The sequence below is a fragment of the Artemia sp. Qi Xiang Cuo genome, chromosome 19 (genome assembly GCF_049724085.1).
Source record: "Artemia sp. Qi Xiang Cuo chromosome 19, ASM4972408v1, whole genome shotgun sequence".
Classification (NCBI taxonomy): domain Eukaryota; kingdom Metazoa; phylum Arthropoda; class Branchiopoda; order Anostraca; family Artemiidae; genus Artemia; species Artemia sp. Qi Xiang Cuo.
This window is the reverse complement of record NC_142812.1, coordinates 18,302,514-18,325,606: the sequence shown is the minus strand read 5'-3', so window position 1 is coordinate 18,325,606 and position 23,093 is coordinate 18,302,514. Positions and strand designations below refer to the sequence as shown.

General features: G+C 33.7%; 2 protein-coding genes across 9 annotated transcripts in view; both read left to right on the top strand.

Annotated features, from left to right (window-relative positions):
• Positions 1-11,837, top strand: part of LOC148940569 (uncharacterized) — a 45,969-nt gene extending 34,132 nt beyond the window's left edge. For all 3 annotated transcript variants that reach the window (XM_089105410.1, XM_089105409.1, XM_089105411.1), the window contains exon 4: positions 8,781-11,837. In XM_089105410.1, coding sequence (XP_088961536.1) covers positions 8,781-10,327 — 1,547 coding nt within the window. In that variant the 3' untranslated portion in view covers positions 10,328-11,837. The remainder of the gene's footprint in view (positions 1-8,780) is intronic.
• A 5,221-nt stretch (positions 11,838-17,058) lies between these two features.
• The window catches only part of LOC148940568 (uncharacterized), a 41,475-nt gene continuing 35,440 nt past the window's right edge, over positions 17,059-23,093 (top strand). For 2 of the 6 annotated variants that reach the window (XM_089105418.1, XM_089105413.1), the window contains exon 1: positions 17,886-19,464. In XM_089105418.1, coding sequence (XP_088961544.1) covers positions 19,422-19,464 — 43 coding nt within the window. In that variant the 5' untranslated portion in view covers positions 17,886-19,421. Of the gene's footprint in view, positions 17,120-17,789; positions 17,860-17,885; positions 19,465-23,093 lie in introns of those variants that run through there. The other 4 variants (XM_089105417.1, XM_089105414.1, XM_089105415.1 and 1 more) reach the window with 4 other exon arrangements.

Here is a 23,093-nt window from a genome sequence, read left to right as displayed (position 1 = left end):
TTAAAATTAATTCCTTTTATTAATTAATTAATAATAACAAATTTGAATCGTTGCTCTAATTTCTCTACGAGTTCTTTATTTCTCTGATACTGAATCAAGAGCCGAAGTACTTTTTTTTAAATTGTTCTTGATGTTAAACTTTGACTTTTAGTCAAAATTTCCTAGGAATGACTCATGAAACACAAGGCTTATTGAATTTGAATGAAAAGGGGTTTTAAAGCACTTCACTTATTTAAAAAAGATAAGATGAATCAAGTTACAGAGAAATCTATCTCTTGCACCTGACTGCACCCTATTCTTATTTCACCATCTTTGGCTCTTAGTGTTGCATTAAAATCAATAAAAACTCAAGCGTTTATGGAAGAAATAGATATGATTATAGAAAAGCATATCGAAATATTTTTAAATAAAAGGTGTGTTATTTTTTAATTTTCAAGGTGTTTTTCTTTTTCTAATGCTCATTATTTTTGTACGTGTAAGTAAATCCTTGCAATAGAAACAAAAGAGATCTCATTTTTAAAGTTAAGAAACTTATCAGAAAGCATTGAGTTCTCTAAGTTAGAAAAGAGTTCCAAATAAAATTAAGTTTGCCATTTTGTTCATGGAGTTCATTGGAATATGCCACGTCCCTCTGAATCCTTTTAGAAAGTGAAAACTACAATATTCATTATGAAAAAAAAACAAAATAAAAACATTTATTTTGCATACTTAACAGCAAAATAAATGGATTATTATAGCCTTATTAGCTTTTAATCTGGGCTAATTTTGGATTCCTTGAAGTTATACCATGCTTTTTAAAATATTGGAAGACACCAAAAGTTTCAGCATTTGAACTGTTTTTCTTTAAAGATCCAGTTTAGGCAAATAAATGCAATGGCCCAACTATTCCAGTCTCTGAAAACTCCAAATGAAATAAATGTACTTCTGTACTTTCGCAACCTCGCCCAGTACAATCTGGTTCAAGCTTAGTAGATGCGTCTCTAGAAAAACTCTTTTCTAGGAAAACGTTATCTTTAGATAATAAAAAGGGATTAGTACTTCCAAACAGTCTCTTATCCTCATTTGGCAGGGCGTCTTCTATTCAAAAAAAAATATGACATATTTACTTTCAAAATATCAAATAATGATTTTATTATGAGAAAAAAGGCTTAAAAAGAAAACTTCCTAAATAAGTTTAAAAAAAAAGAACACAGATGTGTCTTTTTGTCAGGATTAGCTGACTTTCCTTTTTTCGCATATTTAAAATTGAACAGTTTATGGTAAATAATCATAGCTAAAGGAAATAGCAACTAATACCAATGGTAAACGAAACAAAAACAAATGTTTGGAGACAAAAATGCAATGAAACGATATCTATTTTATGCTAGTTCCAAATAAGAAAAAGTCATCTAAGCTGCAGAAACAGGGTTTTACACGACAGATCCATGCAAAGGTGTGATGCGGCGTAAATGATAGCAGCTATGCTGCAAAACTGCATCACAAAATTTCCAACTCACTTCAGCACAAATTCTGTGTGAAATTACAAATCGATCTCATACGCTTAAACTTAGTAAAATTGGAAAGATTTAGTAAGAGACCCGGGAGGAATATTCATGATATATCTGCAGGGTACTAGTTGAGTGGCAGCTTTAAATGATAGCAGCTATGATGTGAAAATGCAGCATGAAATTTCCTACACATTTCAGCACAGATTCTGTGTGAAATTACAAATCCATCTCATACGCTTAAACTTAGTAAAATTGGAAGGATTCAGTAAGAGACCCGGGAGGAATATTCATGAAATATCGCAGGGGACTAGTTGAGTGGCAGCCCCCTCAATTTAGCTTTGCTGATATTGTGGGAAGAAAAAAAATTTTGTATTTCAAGAATATGGTACTTTTGTTTGTTTTATTTGAGAAATTATTTTTTTTTATATAAAAAAAATATACAACAAACAAACTAATATTACATAAGAATGGTCCTAATGAATATTACATAAGAAGATAATGAATTTTGGAAAGTGAGCATTAAATAAATAGTGTTAATTCTTACTTTGTTTAGTTTTTTTTTACCTTCGTCATTTCTGCCATTTTCCTAACTAATCATGTTAGTTTGTTATGAAGAAATTCTATTGCATCTAGGCATTTCTATGTCGTATTTGCGTGGAAAACTGCACCTCAAACTTTGTAAAAGATGTATTTTCTTGCATGAAACAACAAAATACAATAAAAAGTCAAGTTTCGGAGTGTTTCAACCTTTGACAAGCAAGTGCCAATGGTATTTTTTGAATCAGCATGGTAAATTTAGAGGGGGTAGGCTAATTCTCGTACCTGCCCCATTCCGTCGTGGTAAGTTTCACATTTTCAACACATAGCACCCGGACAAATAGCTCAATCCGCAGAGAATTCAGCTTGGGCGGGAGATCAGTTTAAATGCGTATTCCACTTCCCTTCAACTTGTTCACCGCACCTAGAATTGCCTGAATGCTATGGACGCTGTTTAGCGATATAATAACAGAAGCCTGTCGACCAATAGTTTTCCTACTCGTGATTCTGGCACTGCTTTTGCTTGTAGGGCGATAACACTTCGTAAGAGAAATATTTTCGATAATTTAAAATTTGTCAGAGAGAAGAGACTTTACGTTGATAATCACAGATTGAAAGTTCTTTTTCAAAAGTTAGATCATGTCCAATCAAATTCAACCTCCTTTCTCTCAGTTCTGAGTCCAAAAGCTTAACACGCAAATCGTTGTTCCGCAAATTTTCTTGTTCTAGATTATTCTGAAACTTCGTAGATACTTTTATTAATTTTGCATTTTCCATCGACATTTGCCTAGCATTGTCTTTAAGAGCAATTATTGATACCGAAAAACTTTTCTGGTCTCCTAGTATTTAGTCCACTGACGCCTGTAGCCATGTCCTACCTTCTTCATCTTTGTTTGAGCGACAGCTATAATGAGTGATTTAACCAGCACGTAGAAATCTACAACTGATCAAATCCCATTTTATGCAACGGACTTGAAATCCTTTGTCCATGAAGACAGGGGTTCGAGTCCTCGGGTTACTCATTGATTGGTTTGGGACAGGGGTCAGAGAAGTGACCCTGTAAACTTTAGTCCACTGACGCCTGTGGCCATGTCCTTCCTTCTTCAATCTTCGTTTGAGCAACAGCTATAATGAGTGATTTAACCAGCACGTAGAAATCTACACTTGCATCAAATTACGCACTTTCAAAGTCCAAAACAAAGTAATATTTAATCCTTGTAACTTGAAAAAGTAATTTGGTTATTACACTTCACACTTACAAAACCTCGCATTTAGGTCAGTTTGAGGGAACCTCCCATTTTATGCAACGGAGTTGAAATCCTTTGTCCATGAAGACAGGGGTTCGAGTCCTCGGGTTACTCATTGATTGGTTTGGGACAGGGGTCAGAGAAGTGACCCTGTAAACTCAACCAGAGTTGACTCAGCTCCAAATAGGTACATGGAGAAAGCTGAGGGTGAAAAACGGGAAGCCTTGGATGATTTACAACCCCAACCACTTATTGCCTTTTCGAACGAAAGTAGTTTTTCAGGAGACCTGTGATATGAAGCTCGAAGGTCGCATGCAGAAAAAGTTTTTAAGTTTCATGTTTAATCCGATTCTTTTTGTTTCTTAGCATGCTTAGTTTGATTAGATTTTTTTTTTCTTTAAGTTTTTAATTTCTTAGGCTTATCTGGGAAAAAATGACCAAAAAAAAAACCAAATGGCAAAATCGACAAAATGAAAAAAAAACTTTGTTTTACCTGCCCTGTACTGGTGCAGCGTTTTAGTAGAGCAAACAGGGCTATAAACCTTTAAAATGACTCATGAGAAACCTTTGGTCTCACGTTTTTCCTGTAACTTAAATCTAAATGATTTTCATAAAAGTAATTTAAAAAGTGAAAAACCTTTGACAAACCTTCGACACGTTTGAATACGTAGCTTCACATAATATTTTACCGGGAGATAAGAGGTGGGAGGGTGAGGGGTCCAGACCATTCACAATCTAGTTATAACCAATACGGTGTTTGGTCATAAAATGGCTCATAAGTTAACTCGGTATTCACGTGATGGGAAGACAGCAAACCTTATTGATTATGTTATTGTAAACCGAAGACTGGCAGGATCAATACAAGATACTAGGGTATGTAGGAGTGCTGTTATCGATGTTAAAAGTAAAGATCACCATCTAGTAGTGTCAAGGGTTAATTTAAAGCTGAAATATTGGAAGGGTAACTACCTCCCCGGAAGTTATGATGTTGGTAGACTCTAGGATAGGAATTTGAGAGAAACTTTCCAGGAACAGTTGAATACTAAACTTAAGATTTTAAAATGTGATAATGTGGAAGATGGTTGGAATAATTTTAGAAAAATAATTTGTGAAGTTGCTGAAGGTGTATTAGGGAAGAAAGCTAGAACTGCATCAAAGAATATTAGTGAAAAAGCTTTATGTTTGATAGAAAGGAGAAAGGACTTGTACAAGAACTACCTTAGTGAGAGATCATATGAAAACAAAAGGAATGTAAAGAAAGTGGAGAAAGCATTAAAATATGAACTAAAGAGGTGTGAAGTAGAGGCCATGGATAAAATTGCCGAAGATCTAGGAGATGCAGCTAGACAGCATAATATTAAAATATTGTACTGGCATTTTAACAAATTGATAGGGAGTAGTCAACGTGGACTTGGCCCAGTTAAAGATAGGAATAAGGCCGCAATTAGCGATAACGAAAAAACTAAAGAGAGATGGGCCAAACATATTTAAGAATTTGCTTAACCGAGATAGAGTTGAAGGAAGAGATATAGAGGAAAATGAAAAAGTTCGTGATACATTGGATGTGAAGGAAGATTTGTTTTGTGAGGAGGAATTAGTGACAGTACTAAAAGGACAAAAAAATAATAAGGCTCCAGGTACTGATAGGGTGGTAAATGAGTTTTTCAAATATGGTGTCTGATGTTAGAGACAAGCTACTGAAGACTATGAATATGATTTTTGAAAAAGGGGAAGTACCTAACGATTTTAGGAAAACCTTATTTAAACCACTTTATAAGAAAGGTGATAAAAGTGAGTGTGGTAATTATCGAGGGATTAGTCTGGTCTCTGTAGGTTGTAAATTACTTAGTAATATGACACTTTTTAGACTGGGAAATGCCGTAGACGAAGTTTTAAGAGAAGAACAGTGCGGTTTTAGAAAAGGTAGAGGATGTGTCGACCAAATTTTCACTCTTAGGTTAATAATTGAGAAGTGCCCGAGCTGTCAAACACCTTTGGTCCTCAGTTTTATAGATTATGAGCAAGCGTTCGATTCTGTTGATAGAAGAGCTTTTGTAAAGGTTTTATCCTTGTATGGTATACCAGACAAATACATTAAAGTGAATAGTGCTATGTATGAGAATAACACTGCTGTGGTTAAGGTAAGAAATGGGGTTAATAGCTGGCTTTGTATTGAATCAGGAGTTAAGCAGGGTTGTGTTCTATCCCCCTTTATACGGATAATTTTGATGGAGTTTGTCTTAAGGAGCACAGGAAAGGCAATGGGAGACCACAGAATCAAATGGGGAGGAAAAGGTCTCCTGGACTTAGATTATGTTGATGATTTAAGCATCCTAGATGAAAGTCTGTACAAAATGAATGAAGTTTTAGAGGTTTTGCGTCACAAAGCCTAGGAATAAGTGAAAATGAAAAGGTAAAGTTGGGTAATGAAAAGATTGATCAGGTGGACAGCTACACTTACCTTGGTAGTATTATTAGTAAAGATGGTTGGAACAGTGAAGATGTCAAAAGTAGAATAGCCAAAGCTCAGGGTGTTTTTTCAAAGCTGAGAGATGCTTCTAAGAAAGGTAAGATAAGTCTGCAAACCAATATTACAATACTGGAAGCTACATTGACGACAGTGGTCAAATCTAGTTCTGAAGCATGGGCGCTCCGAAAAGCAGATGAAGATTTGCTAGATGTTTTCCAGAGAAATTGCTTAAGGATTATTATGGGTATCCGGCTGAATGACGGTATGTCAAACAATAGGCTATACGAAAAATGTGGTCCAATACTGCTCTCTAGGGCTATAATGGAAAAAAGGTTGAGGTGGCTAGGGCACGTCGTGCGGATGAAGGATGACAGATTGCCGAAGATTGTTCTTTTCGGCCAACCGTCTAAGGTTAAAGGGAAAGCAGGTCGTCCTCGTCTGGGGTGGGAGGACGTCATAAAGAATGATTTAAAGGAAATGGGAACTTCATGGACGGGCGTAAAAAGGGAGGCTTTGAATAGATTAGGATGGAGGAGAAGCGTGCGTAGCTGTGTTGGCCTCAGGTGGCTTGGTGCTGCGGTGAGTTGTTAGTAATAGTAGTAGTAGTAGTAATATGCTAAGATCTTACATCTTTTGTCAGAAAACGCTTAAAAGTTAAAAAATATACAAAACGTAAGTAAACTAATATTATATAATATAGAACATAAACTAATATAAAAAAAATACACAAAAAACAAACTAATATTACATAAGAATGGTCTGGATCCCTCACCCTTCCACCTTTTATTAGGGGCGTTTTTTCACTCATCCATGTGCTAAGATCTTAAATCTTTTGACAGAAAACGCTTAAAAGTGAAATCTTTGAACAAGGATCTTACATCTTTGGTCGTTTTTGTGCAAACGTCTTTCCTCATTCTGCTCTGATCAGCGGTCTGAGAACAATGATGAGTAGATCATCAAAGTTCTCTCATCATTGTTCTATATGGCAGAACAGTGGCGGTCTTCACACTTTGTGCTAACATCAGTGAGCTGTAAGATCTTAGAGCAAAGATGAGTTAAGAAGCGATAATCTTTACAGAAAGATGTAAGATCTAAGTGCTAAAAAACGGGCCTATTGACAGAGAATATTTTCTATTAAACATAGAATATGCATATTAAACATTCTATGTTTAATTATTCTATTAAACATAGAATAGTATAATTAGCAGTTACCATAACTTAAAATAAAGAATGGACAAGTTTCGGGGATGGGTGACTGTTGATTACAGAAAGTGATAGGAAGTTAGGATATAAGAGACCCCAAGTAGAGGTGCTAACCATAATCTTAAACGTTTATATCTTTTTTAAATCATTTTGCGCATTTTACCTCTCCTCAATACCCCTCTCTACGTTAACTATTGCTTACCTCTTTCCAAGAAGTATTTTCAGAACGAAACAAAAACATGAAATTCATAATTTTACGTATTTTTAATTATTATCAAAATTATATTTTGAAATGCTTGAAGAAACTGTATTCTCTGAAAGAAGAAATCGAAGTCATATCATTTAATTATTCTTCACTGATACCAGCACATACTATTTTTAATAATTAAACAGACAGATACAGTTCCAAATGCTAAGAAAAGCAAGAAAAAGACCATGGTAAACAAGAAAAATGACTGCTTGCAATACATATTATTTTCTAATGAGTGGTATTTCTCGAATATATAATTTGATCTGCCTATCTTCCTAAAATTAGTTTAGTCTATTTAAATACTGTAGATGCAAACGTTAATAGAATCTAAAACTGGGTTTATCAGTCCAGTAGGTTAGGATACAAACCACTAACGAAAAGTATTCCAAATTTATCATAAATAAAAAAGAAAAATAATTTTTTGAATCCTCAAGCCCAGAGCCATTTATCCTCTTATCTAGGAAGAGAGACTGTCAGCTGGATGTTTTGAACATCAAAGTTTTTAAATAGGTCTTGAGAATACATAGTAAACTAGATGAAAACCTTACTTTATATATTATTTCTTATCTAAGGACAGAGGTAACAATAAGTCTGAGTGGGTTATCTTTAACACAATGATTGTGGCCAAGAATGGTTAGGAGGTTATAACCAATAAAAGAATAAAGAAATTCGCTGTACCTACCGCTTATAGTTTTTTTTTTAAGTTTAAGATAAATAGATTGTTTTTAGAAGTTGATTAAAAACATTTTTCCACGAAATAATTTTTTAAAATAAACGTAAAGAGCTACATCAAACCAAAAATGTAGAGAAATAAAGTTAACGTGTTCCAAGCGTAAAACTACAACAAAACACCCTCAGTAAGTAAGTAAAACAAACTCATAATGAAAATAATTACAATAAATAACCAAGTCAAACTCAAAAAAGGGAGAAATTAAGATGAGCAGGGCTGACACCCTCCCCCTGCCTTCTGGAGACCTTTTTTTATAACGCATCTTTTATCTAAAAATATTTCAATATGCTTTTCTATAATCATATCTATTTCTTCCAAAAACGCTTTAGTTTTTATTGATTTTAATGCAACACTAAGAGCCAAAGATGGTGAAATAAGAATAGGGTGCAGTCAGGTGCAAGAGATAGATTTCTCTGTAACTTGATTCATCTTATCTTTTTTAAATAAGTGAAGTGTTTTAAAACCCCTTTTCATTCAAAGTCAATGAGCCTTGTGTTTCATGAGTCATTCCTAGGAAATTAGGACTAAAAGTCAAAGTTTAACATCAAGAACAATTTTTTTTTTAAGTACTTCTGCTCTTGATTCAGTATCAGAGAAATAAAGAATTCGTAGAGGAATTAGAGCAACGTTTCAAATTTGCTGTTATTAATTAATTAATAACAGGAATTAATCTTAATCGCTGTCGTAATTTACATTTATAAATTGCTGTTATAGTTATAAAATTAATTCTAAGTTTTATTAAATATTAATTAATATGCTACGCAAGAGTCTTTAAAAATAAATGTGTTTAGCTGTGTAAGGTAAAAACTGTTAAAAGCGAGGTGATTTATTTTGAATAAATTCTAAATTATTGCAGTATATCCCGTTTCAACGTTCTATGATAACACTATCTTCAAAGAAGAATTTGCAACATCTAGTATGTCTGATCTGTCAAGAATATGTCTAAGAAAAGAAACAAATTTGAATTGTCAACATGAAACACCAAGTAACATTCGGGTATTACCTGAAAATGATGTAGCGAAACATGAATATTTTCAATCTGAAGAAATATCTTTTAAATGTTATATATCTGAGAAAACATTTAGCCAAAGATTCAGCCTATCAGCTCATCAAAGAAGTCGTATTGGGGAAAAAACTTTTGAGTGTGATATATGTAAAAAATATTTTGCATCAAAAGGTGGTTTATGTAATCATCGAAAAATTCATACTGGAGAACAACCTTTCAAATGTGATATATGTAAGAAAGGTTTTACATCAAATTCAACCTTGTCTGCACATAAAAGAACACATAGTGGAAAAAAACCTTTCGAATGTGATATATGTGAGAAAAGATTCTGCCAAAAATTCCACCTAACAGCTCATCGAAGAACTCATACTGGAGAAAAACCTTTCGAATGTGATATATGTAAGAAAGGTTTTACATCAAAAGTGGGTTTATCTTATCATCGAAGAACTCATACTGGAGAAAAACCTTTCGAATGTGATATATGTAAGAAAGGTTTTATATCAAATTCAACTTTGTCTGCACATAAAAGAACACATTGTGGAGAAAAGCCTTTCGAATGTGATATATGTGAGAAAAGATTTAGCAAAAAATCTCACCTATCAGCTCATCGAAGAACTCATACTGGAGAAAAACCTTTTAAATGTGATATATGTGAGAAAACATTTGGCCAAAAATCCAACTTATCAGTTCATCAAACAACTCATGCTGGAGAAAAACCTTTCGAATGTGGTATATGTGGGAAATGTTTTACATCAAAAGTGGGTTTATCTTTTCATCGGAAAACTCACACAGGAGAAAAACCTTTTAAATGTGATATATGTAAGAAACGTTTTACATTAACTCCAGATTTGTTTGTACATACAAGAACTCATAGCGGAGAAAATCCTTTCGAATGCTATATATATAAGAAAAAATTTAGCCGAAACGTCCACATATCAGCTCATCAAAGAACTCATACTGGAGAAAAACCTTTTAAATGTAATATATGTAAGAAAACATTCTGCCAAAAATCCAACCTATCAGTTCATCAAACAACTCATACAGGAGAAAAACCTTTCGAATGTGATATATGTAAGAAAGGTTTTACATCAAATTCAACTTTGTCTGCACATCAAAGAACTCATAGTGGAGAAAAGCCTTTCGAATGTGATATATGTGAGAAAAGATTTAGCCAAAACGTCCACCTATCAGCTCATCGAAGAACTCATACTGGAGAAAAACCTTTCAAATGTGATATATGTAAGAAAACATTCCACCACAAATCGAACCTAACAGTTCATCAAAAACTTCATACTGGTGAAAAACCTTACAAACGCGTTACATGTGAGAAAACATTCAGCGTAAAATCCACCTTATCTTATCATGAAAGAACTCATAATGAAGAAAAACCTTTCTAACGCTATAAATGATTGAAAACATTCCCCCAAAACTCCTACTTATCTTATCATGAAAGAATGCATACTGGAAAAAAACTTTCTCACACTATATATGATGGAAAAATTTCCTCCAAAGCTCCCACTTATCTGCCCATTGAAGAACTCATACTTGAGAAGAATCTTTTGGATGCTATAAATGTAGGGAGCGTTTACATCAGTCTCCACTTTTTCTAATTATCAAGGAATTCACACTAGAGTAAAATCTTTCAAGTATGATTTTTGTAAGAGAAATTTTACTTTGAGTTACGAGTCATATCATCGACAGAGAATTCACACATGTTAAGAACTGATGGTATATGAGATATGTGAGAAACATTTTACATCGAGGTGTAATTATTTTATATTAAAACACTCTTAAGGTGTGTTGTATGAGTCTATTGCGTGTATTTTAAATGTCGATTTAGTGTTCAGTTTTATTTGACTACTTGCTGTTTTCTGTGAAAGTAACCAAAAGTATAAATTTCAATCCTATTTAAAATAAAAAAAAAAGATTTTCTATGTCTATTTATGCAGGGAAAACGCTAAGAAGATGTTTTTTATAATATACTCCAATTAGTATATTGAATATGTTTTGTTGTTTCATTAAGTTTAACCAAAAATTATAGTTATGGTTATTTCATTGAAAAATTGAATTTTACTTATAGTTGCTTACCATAAAACATTTGATTCAAAAGAGATGAACCGTCCTTAACATTAATGTTTATTTATCACCAAGTAGGGGAGAGAGGAAATTTTGATAGCAGGTCTAGGTGTCGGACCATTGGAACAAAAGAAAATCAATATTTTATCCAATAAATAGTTTAGAACTTACAACCAGAGTCTTTAGGCCAAGAAAAACATAATGGAAAACAAGCTTGTATTTTCGTGTCACCTGTCATTGTTAAAGTTGACCCGAAAAACAGAACCAACAGAACAGGAGTTTTTTGGTCAAGAGGAAAATCATTTGAAAAAAAAGGTTGGATTTTTCTGCATCCCCTGCCTTCCCCTCCAAATAAAAGTACCTGAGAAATTACCAACATTTTTTTTTGTTCCTGATTGGCTTAAAACATACCCTGATATCTTCGGGATCAAGAAACCTTTGACTGTGCCAGAGCTCATCAGGATAATAAATAGAAGAAGAGAAATATTTTTGCCGACAAAACAAGATCCCAATAAAAGATACTTTTTTTATTGTGAACCACTTGAAACTTTAAAGTACGAGTTCCTATGCCAGGGATATCTTACTATACAAAACTAAATTTTGTTTTTCAGTAATGTTCCAAGAATTGATCAAAACAGTGCTAGTTTAAGCATAGGCTCATCAAATTCGGGCATTTCCCCATCATCAAGAGCATTTCTCTGTATTTGAAGGATTCTGAATAACTTAAAAACTAGTTTAAATAGTGTCGTGAAACTTATTGAATTCATGGCTGGCAAAAGACTGTTGAGAGCTTTGAGACAGCTCTCATTTATTGTTCGGGCCATTTAAGGGTATTCCTGATTCTCTTCCTATTTTGTTTGGCTGGTTATGTGCTTTTAGTACACTTAGTTTTTCAGAATTCTATTAATATAGGAAAAATCAAGAGCCATTTTGTTTGAAACAATTTTTCAAAATTATGGTGGATGGATAAACTGTGAAGCAATAGTTTTGTCCGTTTTAAGTGTCAACTTTTCTCTCTACTTTGGGCTTGTCTGCAACATCTCTGGAATAGCTAAGGACACGGGGGTAAAACTCTCAAGGAATTGTGAGTGAAACGTTGACTAGTGCCAAAACTTACTATTTGCACATAGGTTGTTAAAAGGGTGTATCAGAATTATCTCAGGAATGGCTGGCAGCAATAAGTATTTAATATTCAAGTTTACTAACACTAAAACTGTAGTGTAAGTCGGTCAATGGATCGACTTTCTAGTCGGTCAATATTTCAGGCCGTCTTTATCAAGCATAATTATTTAAAGATTTATTTGCTTATGCTCTCGCTAGAGGGAGAGTATACAAACCAAGATGAATTGAGCAAAACATACCTGACATATCCAAAGTTTGTATCTATACTAAGCATCGGCACTGTTTCTCTTTTCAGAAAAACAGAAACGAAGAAACTAGATGAAAAAAAAAGAACAGAAACAGGTTATTTTAAAACAGATAGCCTGTTTCTCCTATCTGTTCTGTTTTTTGGAAAAAATGAGGTTAGACAAAAACAGAGGTTAAATCAGAAACAGTAACGATGCTTAATCAGCCTTAGGTAACAGAGGGATTTACTCTAATTCCTCAGGAGGCAAAAATTTTCAAATATCAGATTCATGGAGAATTCACAGACTATTTATCTTGTCGGTAACGACAGCGACTACTTGTACCAAATTAATACACTTCGTAGCTCATATGCTGGATGTTTAAAGTTTTGCAGATCTCCACTCCAAACTATCTTACTCTCCCAAACTAAAATCCCAAATATTGTGCGGAATTTTAATCTATTCTTTGAATAATATGCCTTTTACCACTAATCCTATGTACTATAGTACACCCTTCAATATGATTTGTTATAAAATTTTGTTCAAAATACTAATAGCAAGCCAAAATCTTGTTTATGAAGGAGAAAAACCAAAAGTATTTTTAAATATTTCTTTCTTGACCAATACCGAAACACTGAAATAAAAGCAAACAAAAAGTATTTGAAAAGGCTTTCTTCACATGAAGTTTAAAAACAGTGAATTGTTATATTTTCTGATGTTTCATATCTGTCTATTCTGACTATTCTAATAAGCCGTACTAAAACTGATCTATCTAACATGGTTTCTCGTGTTGCTACTCCCTTTTTTGATATAGGTTTTTCTCTTAATGTAAATAAATGTGAATCTCTTTCTTTTAGCAAAAATTCTAGTACTCACCTTCGTTGTAGTGGCTTTGCTATCCCTGTCGTTTATTCTCTTCGATGGGTCGGTATTTATATTACTAATAGTCTTCGAAGCTTGCAGCACCGCAAAGTCTCCGATATCATTGTTTCCTCTCCAAAATAAGAAATTTAAAAAATTTTTTTTTTTTTTTTGTTTATTCCTCCTTGGACTAAAAACCAGGTTCTTATTAACGAATTTATTGTTCCTGATATTACTGTAAAACTTTAAGTATTACAGAGAAAGCTATCAACTACCGCTTGTATCTGTTTTTCTTCTCACCACCACCTTATGAGATTTTTTCAGTCGTAAGTAATTTTTCCTTTATTTGTTTTTCTCTCTTAGGGTTGCTCCACATTTTTTAGTATTGTAAAGAGTGAGTAAAAATCAGATAATCATAACAATAAAGACAGCTTGCGTCCATATATCTGTTTGTCACTGCTTTATTAGATTCTGCAAGTTGTGAGTTTTTTCCTTCTTCTTTTTCCCCTCCTGTTATGTTTTTTCTCTTTTGTTTTAGTGTCTTTTATTTTTTATGCATTACTCTGTAATTGGTTCCCTTGGGATTTCTGTATTGATTTGCATTGTATTTTTATGTGTTTCCTTCGTGTTACTTCATTTATTATACCTTTGTATAGTGTGTGTCAAGAATAAATAATAATAATATTAAAATAAAAACGAGAAAAATGAAATTATCTTATCATTCAAGCGTAACCTGTCAATAGATATAAGAGGTCTAGAATCCGCGGATATTACAATAAATTACCCTGGCAAGATTAAAACACATTGAAATTACTGCAAAAAGGACCAAAACTAACTCTACTTGTGTCTTCTAAAGACTAAGGCGTCATCTGGGGTCTACTGAAAACAGAATACTTTATTCGGTATCACTTTTATAACCTTAATACACCATAAATCGTTTAGATTTTTAGGAGTGAATATTAGCATATTGATTCCCCAGTTGATGGTGAATTTAGAGAACAGCAAAATAGCCGATCAAGGCTGACGACAGGGTTGCCAAAACTTTTAGGGATAAAAGTGTCCAAATCAGTCAAAAAAGGACACTTTAGTGTCCCTCTAGAAAATTATCCAATATACAGGGTTGCCACTATGAACTTTCAAACCTGTGAAAAAAATTCACAAAAAACCTGTGAAATTTGTCCTTCTTTGTTCTGCTACCTAGCGGTCTGTTACCTGCATAAGTTATGCAGGTATTTCCAGCTTTGACATTAACGCTACCAATAAATTAAGTTTAGTGTTAGTTCAATTTAAAGAGATGGCAGAAAAAAATCGTCAAGAGAATGTCAACAGAGCGAAATTTTATTTCGATTATCGATACTGCTACCTATCTTAGTCGAAAAGTAAAGAACCAATCATAGAGATTCATTTTCACTTCGGCATTTTCATAAGTTATGCGAAAAAGATGCGAGACGCCAATCTTCGGTAGCTATTAAGGATCTTTGGGTGCCACAAGGTCCGAACGGCTGTAGCAACGAAATGTCTATTTTGACCAAAATGGTTTTAAAGTTAAACAAAAGACGTCGATCTCCTTAACCACTCAGTCAACTGGTTCGCCAAGTGATTAAAATCGTTTAACAACTCCTCTATCTTGCCGTTTTCTGAACATTTAGAAGTTTCCAGAGCAAAAATGACGTTTTCGAGAACTAAAAAAGTGAGAAGACAAGGCCGATTGAAATAAATTCCCTTCAGTTATACTCGATTGAAACTGGCGACCAGCGTTTGATAAAAAAAAACACAGCTGAAATTATAGTATATAAAACAGAAACATTCGCTAGTGGCTATAAATAAAATTCAGCCGCAACACAGCTTTTCTGCAAAACTCCTTTCTTTCTATTAATGGCAGCAGTGTAATAATAGCCATCTGCACACGGCTACACGCCACAGGGTTTTACGCGGAACGTGCCAGCAGGGAATGGCCATTCACTTCTTCTTCCCAGCCTTCTCAGCGGTCTTGGTGACTTTGCCACCAGCAGTAGGTGGGTCCTTGAAGTTGACCGACTTGATGAAAAACTTCAACTGAAAAATAGAATAAAAGGATGAGTTCGATGGTTCTAGTATACCATATCGGTTAATATTTTAGGTCCTATTCCTATTCGGTTGATAAGTGTTGTATGTACAGGGTACAAAAACATTCAAGAAAAATCCCCAAGCCCTTACCAAAGCTTAATAGTAAAGTACAAATTAGAAACACTCGTACTTATAAAAAAAAAGAAGAAAATAAAGACATTTGGTTTTGATTTGGAAAAATTTCCAAAAAGTGTCCCTTATTTCTAAAAGCTGTCTTTTTTAACCCAATAGTGTCCTGGTGTCCCTTAGAGTGAAAAAGTATCCAAAAGCCACTAAAAGTGTCCATTTGGCATGCCAGGCAGGGTTGCCAAAACTTTTAGGGACAAAAGTGTCTAAATCAGTCAAAAAAGACACTTTAGTGTCCCTCTAGAAAATTAGCCAATATACAGGGTTGCCACTATGAATTTTCAAACCTTTGAAAAGGTTTCAAAAAACCTGTGAAAATTGTCCTTCTTTATTCTGCTACCTAGTGGTCTGTTACCTTCATGAGTTCTACAGGTATTTCCAGCTTTGACATTAACGCTACCAATAAATTAAGTTTAGTTCTAGTTCAATTTGAAGAGATGGCAGAAAAAAATCGTCAAGAGAATGTCAACAGAGCGAAATTTTATATTGATTATCGATACCGCTACCTATCTTAGTTGAAAAGTAAAGAACCAATCATAAAGATTCATTTTCACTTTGGCATTTTCATAAGTTATGCGAAAAAGATACGAGACACCAATCTTCGGTAGCTATTAAGGATCTTTGGATGCGACAAGGTCTGAACGACTGTAGCGACGAAATATCTATTTCGACCTAAATGGTTTTAAATTTAAACAAAAGACGTCGATATCCTTAACCACTCAGTCAACTGGTTGGTCAAATGATTAAAATCGTTTAACAACTCCCCTATCTTGCCCTTTTCTGAACATTTGGAAGTTTCCTGAGCAAAAATGACGTTTTCGAGAACTAAAAAAGTGAGAAGACAAGGCCGATTGAAATAAATTCGCTTGAGTTATATTCGATAGAAACTGGCGTCCAGCGTTTGACAAAAAAACAGCTGAAAACACAGATTTTCTGTGAAACTCCTTTCTTTCTATTAATGACAGCAGTGTAATAATAGCCATCTGCACACGCCACAGGGTATTACGCGGAACGTGCCAGCAGGGAATGGACATTCACTTCTTCTTTCCAGCCTTCTCAGCGGCCTTAGTGACTTTGCCACCAGCAGTAGGTGGGTCCTTGAAGTTGACTGACTTGATGACAAACGTCAACCGTAAGATAAATGAAAAAGATGGGTTCGATAGTTCTAGCATACCACATTGGTTAAAACTTTAGGTCCTATTCCTATTCGGTTGATAAATGGTGTTCGCGCAGGGCACAAAAACATTTAAGAAAAATCCCCAATCCGTTACCAAAGCTTAATAGTAGAGAACAAATTAGAAACATTCTCACTAATAAAAAAAGAAGAAAATAAAGACATTTGGTTTTGATTTGGAGAAATGTCCAAAAAGTGTTCTTTTTTTCAAAAAGCTGCCTTTTTTGACCCAATAGTGTCCTGGTGTCCCTCAGAGTGAAAAAGTATCCAAAAGCCACTAAAAGTGTCCATTTGGCATCCCAGGCTGACGACCATAAAAGCCGATCAGGTGAGATGACTATTATGCTGCCAATATTGATATAGAACAAAGTTCGGGAAATCTAGTAGATGGTAGTCACGGCTTCTGTGACACGCGGTTTAATTTGAATGTCTTTCAGGCGGAAAATTTAATACTTATATTTTAGGTGATATTCACATCCTAATGCCTAGTAGGTGGGTAGGTAGGTCAGGTTATATACATATTTCCAATCATCAAATGGTCTATTATTATAAGCAGAGATTGGCTATACTCTAGATTAGATAGAATTCTAGCTGAGGGGCTTTTCACTATCTTGTAAAATAGTTGCATTAGGAGGTTGAAACTTTCAGGAATGAATTCCTAAACTATTCTACAGGGAGTTTGTTTCTAGCTCCCATCTTGGTATTTGTCTAGATAGTTATCTGGAGAGAAGTTAACATGTTAAGAAAACAATTCTTAGGCCTACTTCATAATACGCCTATGCAGAATAATCATAGTTCACACATTTTGCATGCAACCTTGCTGTAATTTCCCCCTCCCCCCTAATTTACAAATATATGGCCCAAATTATATATTTTTAAATGCATTGTTCAACTGTGATTTGTTTTTCCAGTTTTGTTTTTTCACAGTTGATTCAGTTTACAGTTACATGGGTTGAAACAACTAAGATGCATTCTGAGAAACAATAAGAAATATAAATGTGTTAACTATGATTATTCTGCATAATATGAAGCATGAATGTTATAAGCCTAGGATTCCAGCTATTTCCTTAATTAATTAATTACCTTAATTTGCACTTTGGAGCAATAACAAGGTCCATACAGGATCTCTTTTGCTCCATGCTAATGATGGCAGTATAATGCAATATCAGAGTGTTAAGGGCCCAGTGACATGCTGTAAGAGAGATGCAATTTATGCCCACTTGGTAACAGTGAGAATAAGGTATGTATGATCTATAAGAACCATTCTCCAGTGGTTTAGGGTTAACACTGCTGCACAACAGTAACTTTGGATAGAGTGTCCAAGATGGTTGAGAATAACAAGCAGCATTAACCTCCTAGCAATACACTTATGAAAAACTTGCATCAATAATCAATGGGCAGCTGAACAGAACAAACAGGCCCACTTTTATTTCCATGGCTTGTTGCTCCATTCTTTGTCAAGTCTAGACTTGAAGGATGCAGTTGTGGGTGCAGTCATTGCTTTATCTTGGCTATTCCAGTCTTTAAGGATATGCTCAGCAAAATAGTTTTGCCATATTTTTGTCTTCACATTATGTTTAGAAAGTTTTTGTAAATAGCCTCTTGTATGGTGCTGACTTGCATGTTTTGCAAAGAGAATATTTTTTGGTTGGCTTTTCTTTTTGTTGGTCAGCATCATGTCACTATGCTGGTACCTGAAGACAAGTGTTGAGAGTTATAAGTGTTCTAGCCTCTTGTTGTGAGGCATATTTTGAAGAGCATTTATGCATTTTGTGGCATGCCTTTGAACACCTTTGCCTAGGCTAGTATCACTTAGAGAAGGGGTTGGTAAGACAAGTTCCAAAATCCAGAATGAGTCTGACAACAGCCCTATACAGCCTCAGGAAGACAGGCTGAGAGTGGCTGGTGATTGTCTGTTTGACCAAATCAAGACTAGAAATTGCTCTTGATAATGCTGATAGGCAATATTCATAGAATTTAAGTTGGTCATTGACTATAACACCCAAATATCTATCATAATGGCTTGTTTAGAGCTGGATATAAAACTGTGACCCCTTGTCAAGCCTCATGCATTTGTAGCATAGGTTGTTGTTGCCAAAGTGGAGGATGCTACACTTTGTGAAGTTAAAATCCAACAGCAAATAATTTGCCAAGGTTTGAATTTTCAGGACATTGGACTGTTGGTTTTGTTGGTCTGCTGGTCCAAAGAGCTTTGAATCATCAGCATAAAATGTGATGTCATTGGGGACTTCCTTTGTCATGTAATTGATGTAAATGATCAAGAGGGCAGGGCCCAGCACCTAGAATTAAACACATTGGTCCAATTGAAACAGCTGAGCAAGTGAAATGTTTCAAAAAACAAAAAGTGTTGTAAGACCAAAAAAAAGTTTTGTTTACAGTATAATCATCTTTATTGCTGTTTGTCAAGTGAAATGTTTAAAATAACAAAAAGGGTTTTAAGTAGTAAGTATTAAATATTAGTATGAGAGCTGTTCATGATTTGTATTTTAACTTTTTCATTTAACAGCTGTAAACTTTTCATGGAATTGAAGATTTGTAATGAATTATTCAGGAAAAGACCAAAAAAATATTTGTTTACAGTATAGTTATGTTTATTGCTGTTTGTCAATATAAATTTAGAAGTGATAACAAATTGGTCTTTAAATTTGGTATGTGTTAAATCAATATTCTTTTTCTTGTATCTCTCATCATTTTGTAGATTTTATGCTCCTTCCTCTTGCTTGAAGATATATTATTCAAATTTGTGAAGGAAAGCTGACTGTGTTGCTCAACTGGTGAAACATGGAAAAACCTGTCCTCTCTTCTGTCTTTACTGTTAAGCAAGGTATTTGGCATTATGGAGAATTCCACCAATTTGTGCTTTTCTTGTCTTCTTATTTTATATTATTTTGCTCAAAGATTGGAATAATCATTAAAATAGTAATTTTTCCTATTTTTGTTGTCAAATAGAAAAAACAAACTGAAAAAAATTATCTGTGAACAATTAAAAATAAAAATTCCCTCAAACTTTTTCAAACCAATGGTGTACTAGTCATCCCTTTTTATTGCCTTTATTTAGTTTGATAAATTATAACCCTTAATTTAATAAACAAAACATTGATTTGAATAAGATAATCTTCATCCCGGAAAGCTGTAACAAATTCTAAATGTAGTTTGAAAGATTATTCATCTTTCCCCAAAAAATTGGATTGGGTTTAAACAAGAAAAAATATATCAATAATCAGGAGTATTTAATAGAAACAGCCAAGACTTGTCATTACTCAGCCCTCTCTGACCTCAGATTACCAGAAAATAGGTAAAAGTAAGGCATTCATCTAGCTTACCATGTATTGTCAGAAACTTCCTAAGTAGTGAAATCTCTAAAATTTCCCTCTGGCAATATATTTATATATAAAAAAAAAGATAAATACCTTTGTGCTAGAGGGATCCTAAAACTATTTTTTTTTTTGTCTTTATGATAAGTTTGTATTACTTGTGCTTTACGTTCTGTTACACCTGAATTTTATTATTGGTGCACTTGAAATGTCTCTTATAGGAAAATTATGTGTTTTTCTTGCTTTGTTTTCTTGCTTTTCTCATTGCATACTTGCTACTCTCTCAAAATGCTATCTAAGAGAAGTAGATATATTTTTTTATATTGAAATATTTAATTAACTTTAACAACAACTTACAGATATTAAAAAATGCTGAAATTGCAGAAATAATATTTTTCTATATTATAAGTATAAGTTTTAAAAAGTATGTCTAATACCTTTGCTCTGGGTCTCTTATATGTTTCATATGTCAACACTTCCTTCATTAAGCCCAATTTACGACAGTTTAATTTTGAAGGACTCAATCAGTATTTTCACCTGGTATAACTTGAAAGAACCTATTTGCACATCAAATGATGAACAAATTTGTAGGCCAGCCAAAGCTGTAGCAAAACAAAGGATTATTGCCCAATCATTTTGGTAGATTTCTTTTTCATTGATTCCAACCTGGTTCTTATTTAGTTTCTGTTCTGTCATTGGCAAGTAAACTTCAAAAGGTTCGACTTTTGTTGGTTTCTTTTTCTTTTCTTTCTTTTTTGTTTAGCACTGAGGATGATCCATCTTATACGTATAATATTAGTTTGTTTAATGTAGTTTAATTAAACTTTTTTTTTATCTTTATTTGTATTATTTGCTTTTTTTTCAAATGAAATTTTAAAAAGTGACAGATTTGCCCCCCTGCTTCTGGTCCTTTCCTTAACAATTTTACCTTTGCTTTATGGTTTTCCTTTTTTTGGAATCACCTTTTTCAATTTGCTAAAATGGGGACAAGGGCTCTAAATACAAAAGTTAATTCTTTTGTCATGATGTTAAAATAGCTGAATTAAACTGGCAACCACCCAAATAGCTCCTTGAGGCGATTTGATAAATATTGTTCCTGGTTCTTGCCCCTAATCTATCTGATTCTATGCAGGTTAAGCATATGGGGTTTTGGTGCATATTTGTCTCCAAGCTTTTATTTTTATTTGTGATTTTTTTTTGCCTTTAGCAAGAACTAGTTTTTGCTTTACTCACAGCTATTTACCATAAACTGTTCAGTTGTGCTTCTAATTTAAAAAAGATTTTTAAGAAAAGTAAAGAGCTCTATTAGACCAAAAAATAACAAAAATAAAGTCAAATAATCTTCCAAGCATAAAACTACCACAAATCACTGTCAATAAATAAATGAAACTCAAAACAAACAGAAATCATAGGCAGCATAATAGCGCTGCCCAAGTAAAGAATAATGTTGGCACAATGTATTATTTATTTATTTCTGTCTTTCTTTGTTTTAGACCAGGGCATTTTGTATCAAAGGAGTTGTTGTAGAAACTTCAAAGAGGGCTCATTTGATTGGAAATTGGAAGGGCTTGTGCCCTTTTTAATAGCTGAAAGTGATGAGAAGGCAACTAACACCCCTTCCACACCCAATCATTTTCCCAAACACATCCAATCAAAAATTTGAGATTTTTGTTTAATGTAGTTGAAAGATTTGGGAATTATGTCTTTGAGGAGGACACTCCCCCCACAGCCCTCAGGACAAGGGTTGTAAGTTATGCCCAGGGGGCATATAAGGTTTTATAGAAAGTGTTGTTGTAAAAACTTCAAAAATGGCTCATTTGATTAGAAATTAAAAGGGATAGGGCCCTTTCTAATAGCCGAAAGCGATTGGAGGGAAACTAACGCCCCTCTCATCTCCACCATTTCCTCAAACACATCCAATCAAAATTGTGAGACAGACATTTTGTTCAACATAGTGGAAAGTTCTGGAAATTATGGCTTTGAGGATGACACCCCCCACAGCCCTCAGGGCAAGGGTTGTAAGTTATGCCCTGGGGCCATAGGGTAAAGGCACCAATGATTCAACAGTGCAATTTTGGAACCACTGTCAAAGTTTTCCTTCAAAACAGGATAACTCAGCTTAGTTGTGACTTGGAACCCCATCTCTTGAAGCTGTTGTTAGAACAATCTTTTAAACGTCGTCATTTTTATAGCTTTAAGAAATCAAAATTAATTAAGATTTTAAGGAATAAATATCAGCATATGTATATTAAACTGACAATGCACATTTTCAGTTAATTCATTTGAATTTTTTTTAGCAAAGTACAAATTATATTCTGGCTTTTAGAAAACATAGGGACTTAGAAACCTACTCGTATTAATTTCTGCTCGTTTTGAGTTTGAATCTGTTATTTATTTTAGTTTCTATTTGTTTTGAGTTTCATTTATTTATTGATACTGATTTGTGGTAGTTGTATGCTTGGTAGATTATTTGATTCTATTTTTGTTCATTTTTGGTTTAATGAAGTTCTTTACTTTTTTTTTGAAAAACTTTTATGTGGAAAAAGTTTTTTTTAATTAATTACAATAAATAGCCAAGTCAAACTCAAAACAAGCAAAGATTAATATGAGTAAGGCTGATTAAACTGACAATCCATGGTCATTTGTTTTTTGTTTTTGTTTTTTTTTCAGTAAAGCCCAAATTGTGTTCTTGTCTTGAGAAGGTATGGGGGTTATCAACCCTACTCATGTTAATTTTTGCTCATTTTGAGTTTGACTCGGCTATTTATTGTAATTTCTGTTCGTTTTGAGATTTATTTTTTATTGATAGTGATTTGTGGTAGTTTTGTGCTTTGAAGATTGTTTGACTATATTTTGTTCTATCTTGGCTTATATGTAGCCCTTTATTTTTCTTTAAAAAGCTTGTTATGTTGAAATTTTGTTTTAAATTAACTTCTCTTTGTTTTTTATTGACATAGTCTTTTTCATGGAAAAAATAATATTTTACTATCTTTTTATTTTTTTTCTTTAAGAATCCATAGTTTGGGTTGCTATTTGTATGTAGGGAAAACTTTTTCTACAATTTTTAATTGTTGGTGCAGAAACTTAAAAAAAAACATCTCAAAACTTTTTAAGATAGCAACAAAATGGCTATCTCAAA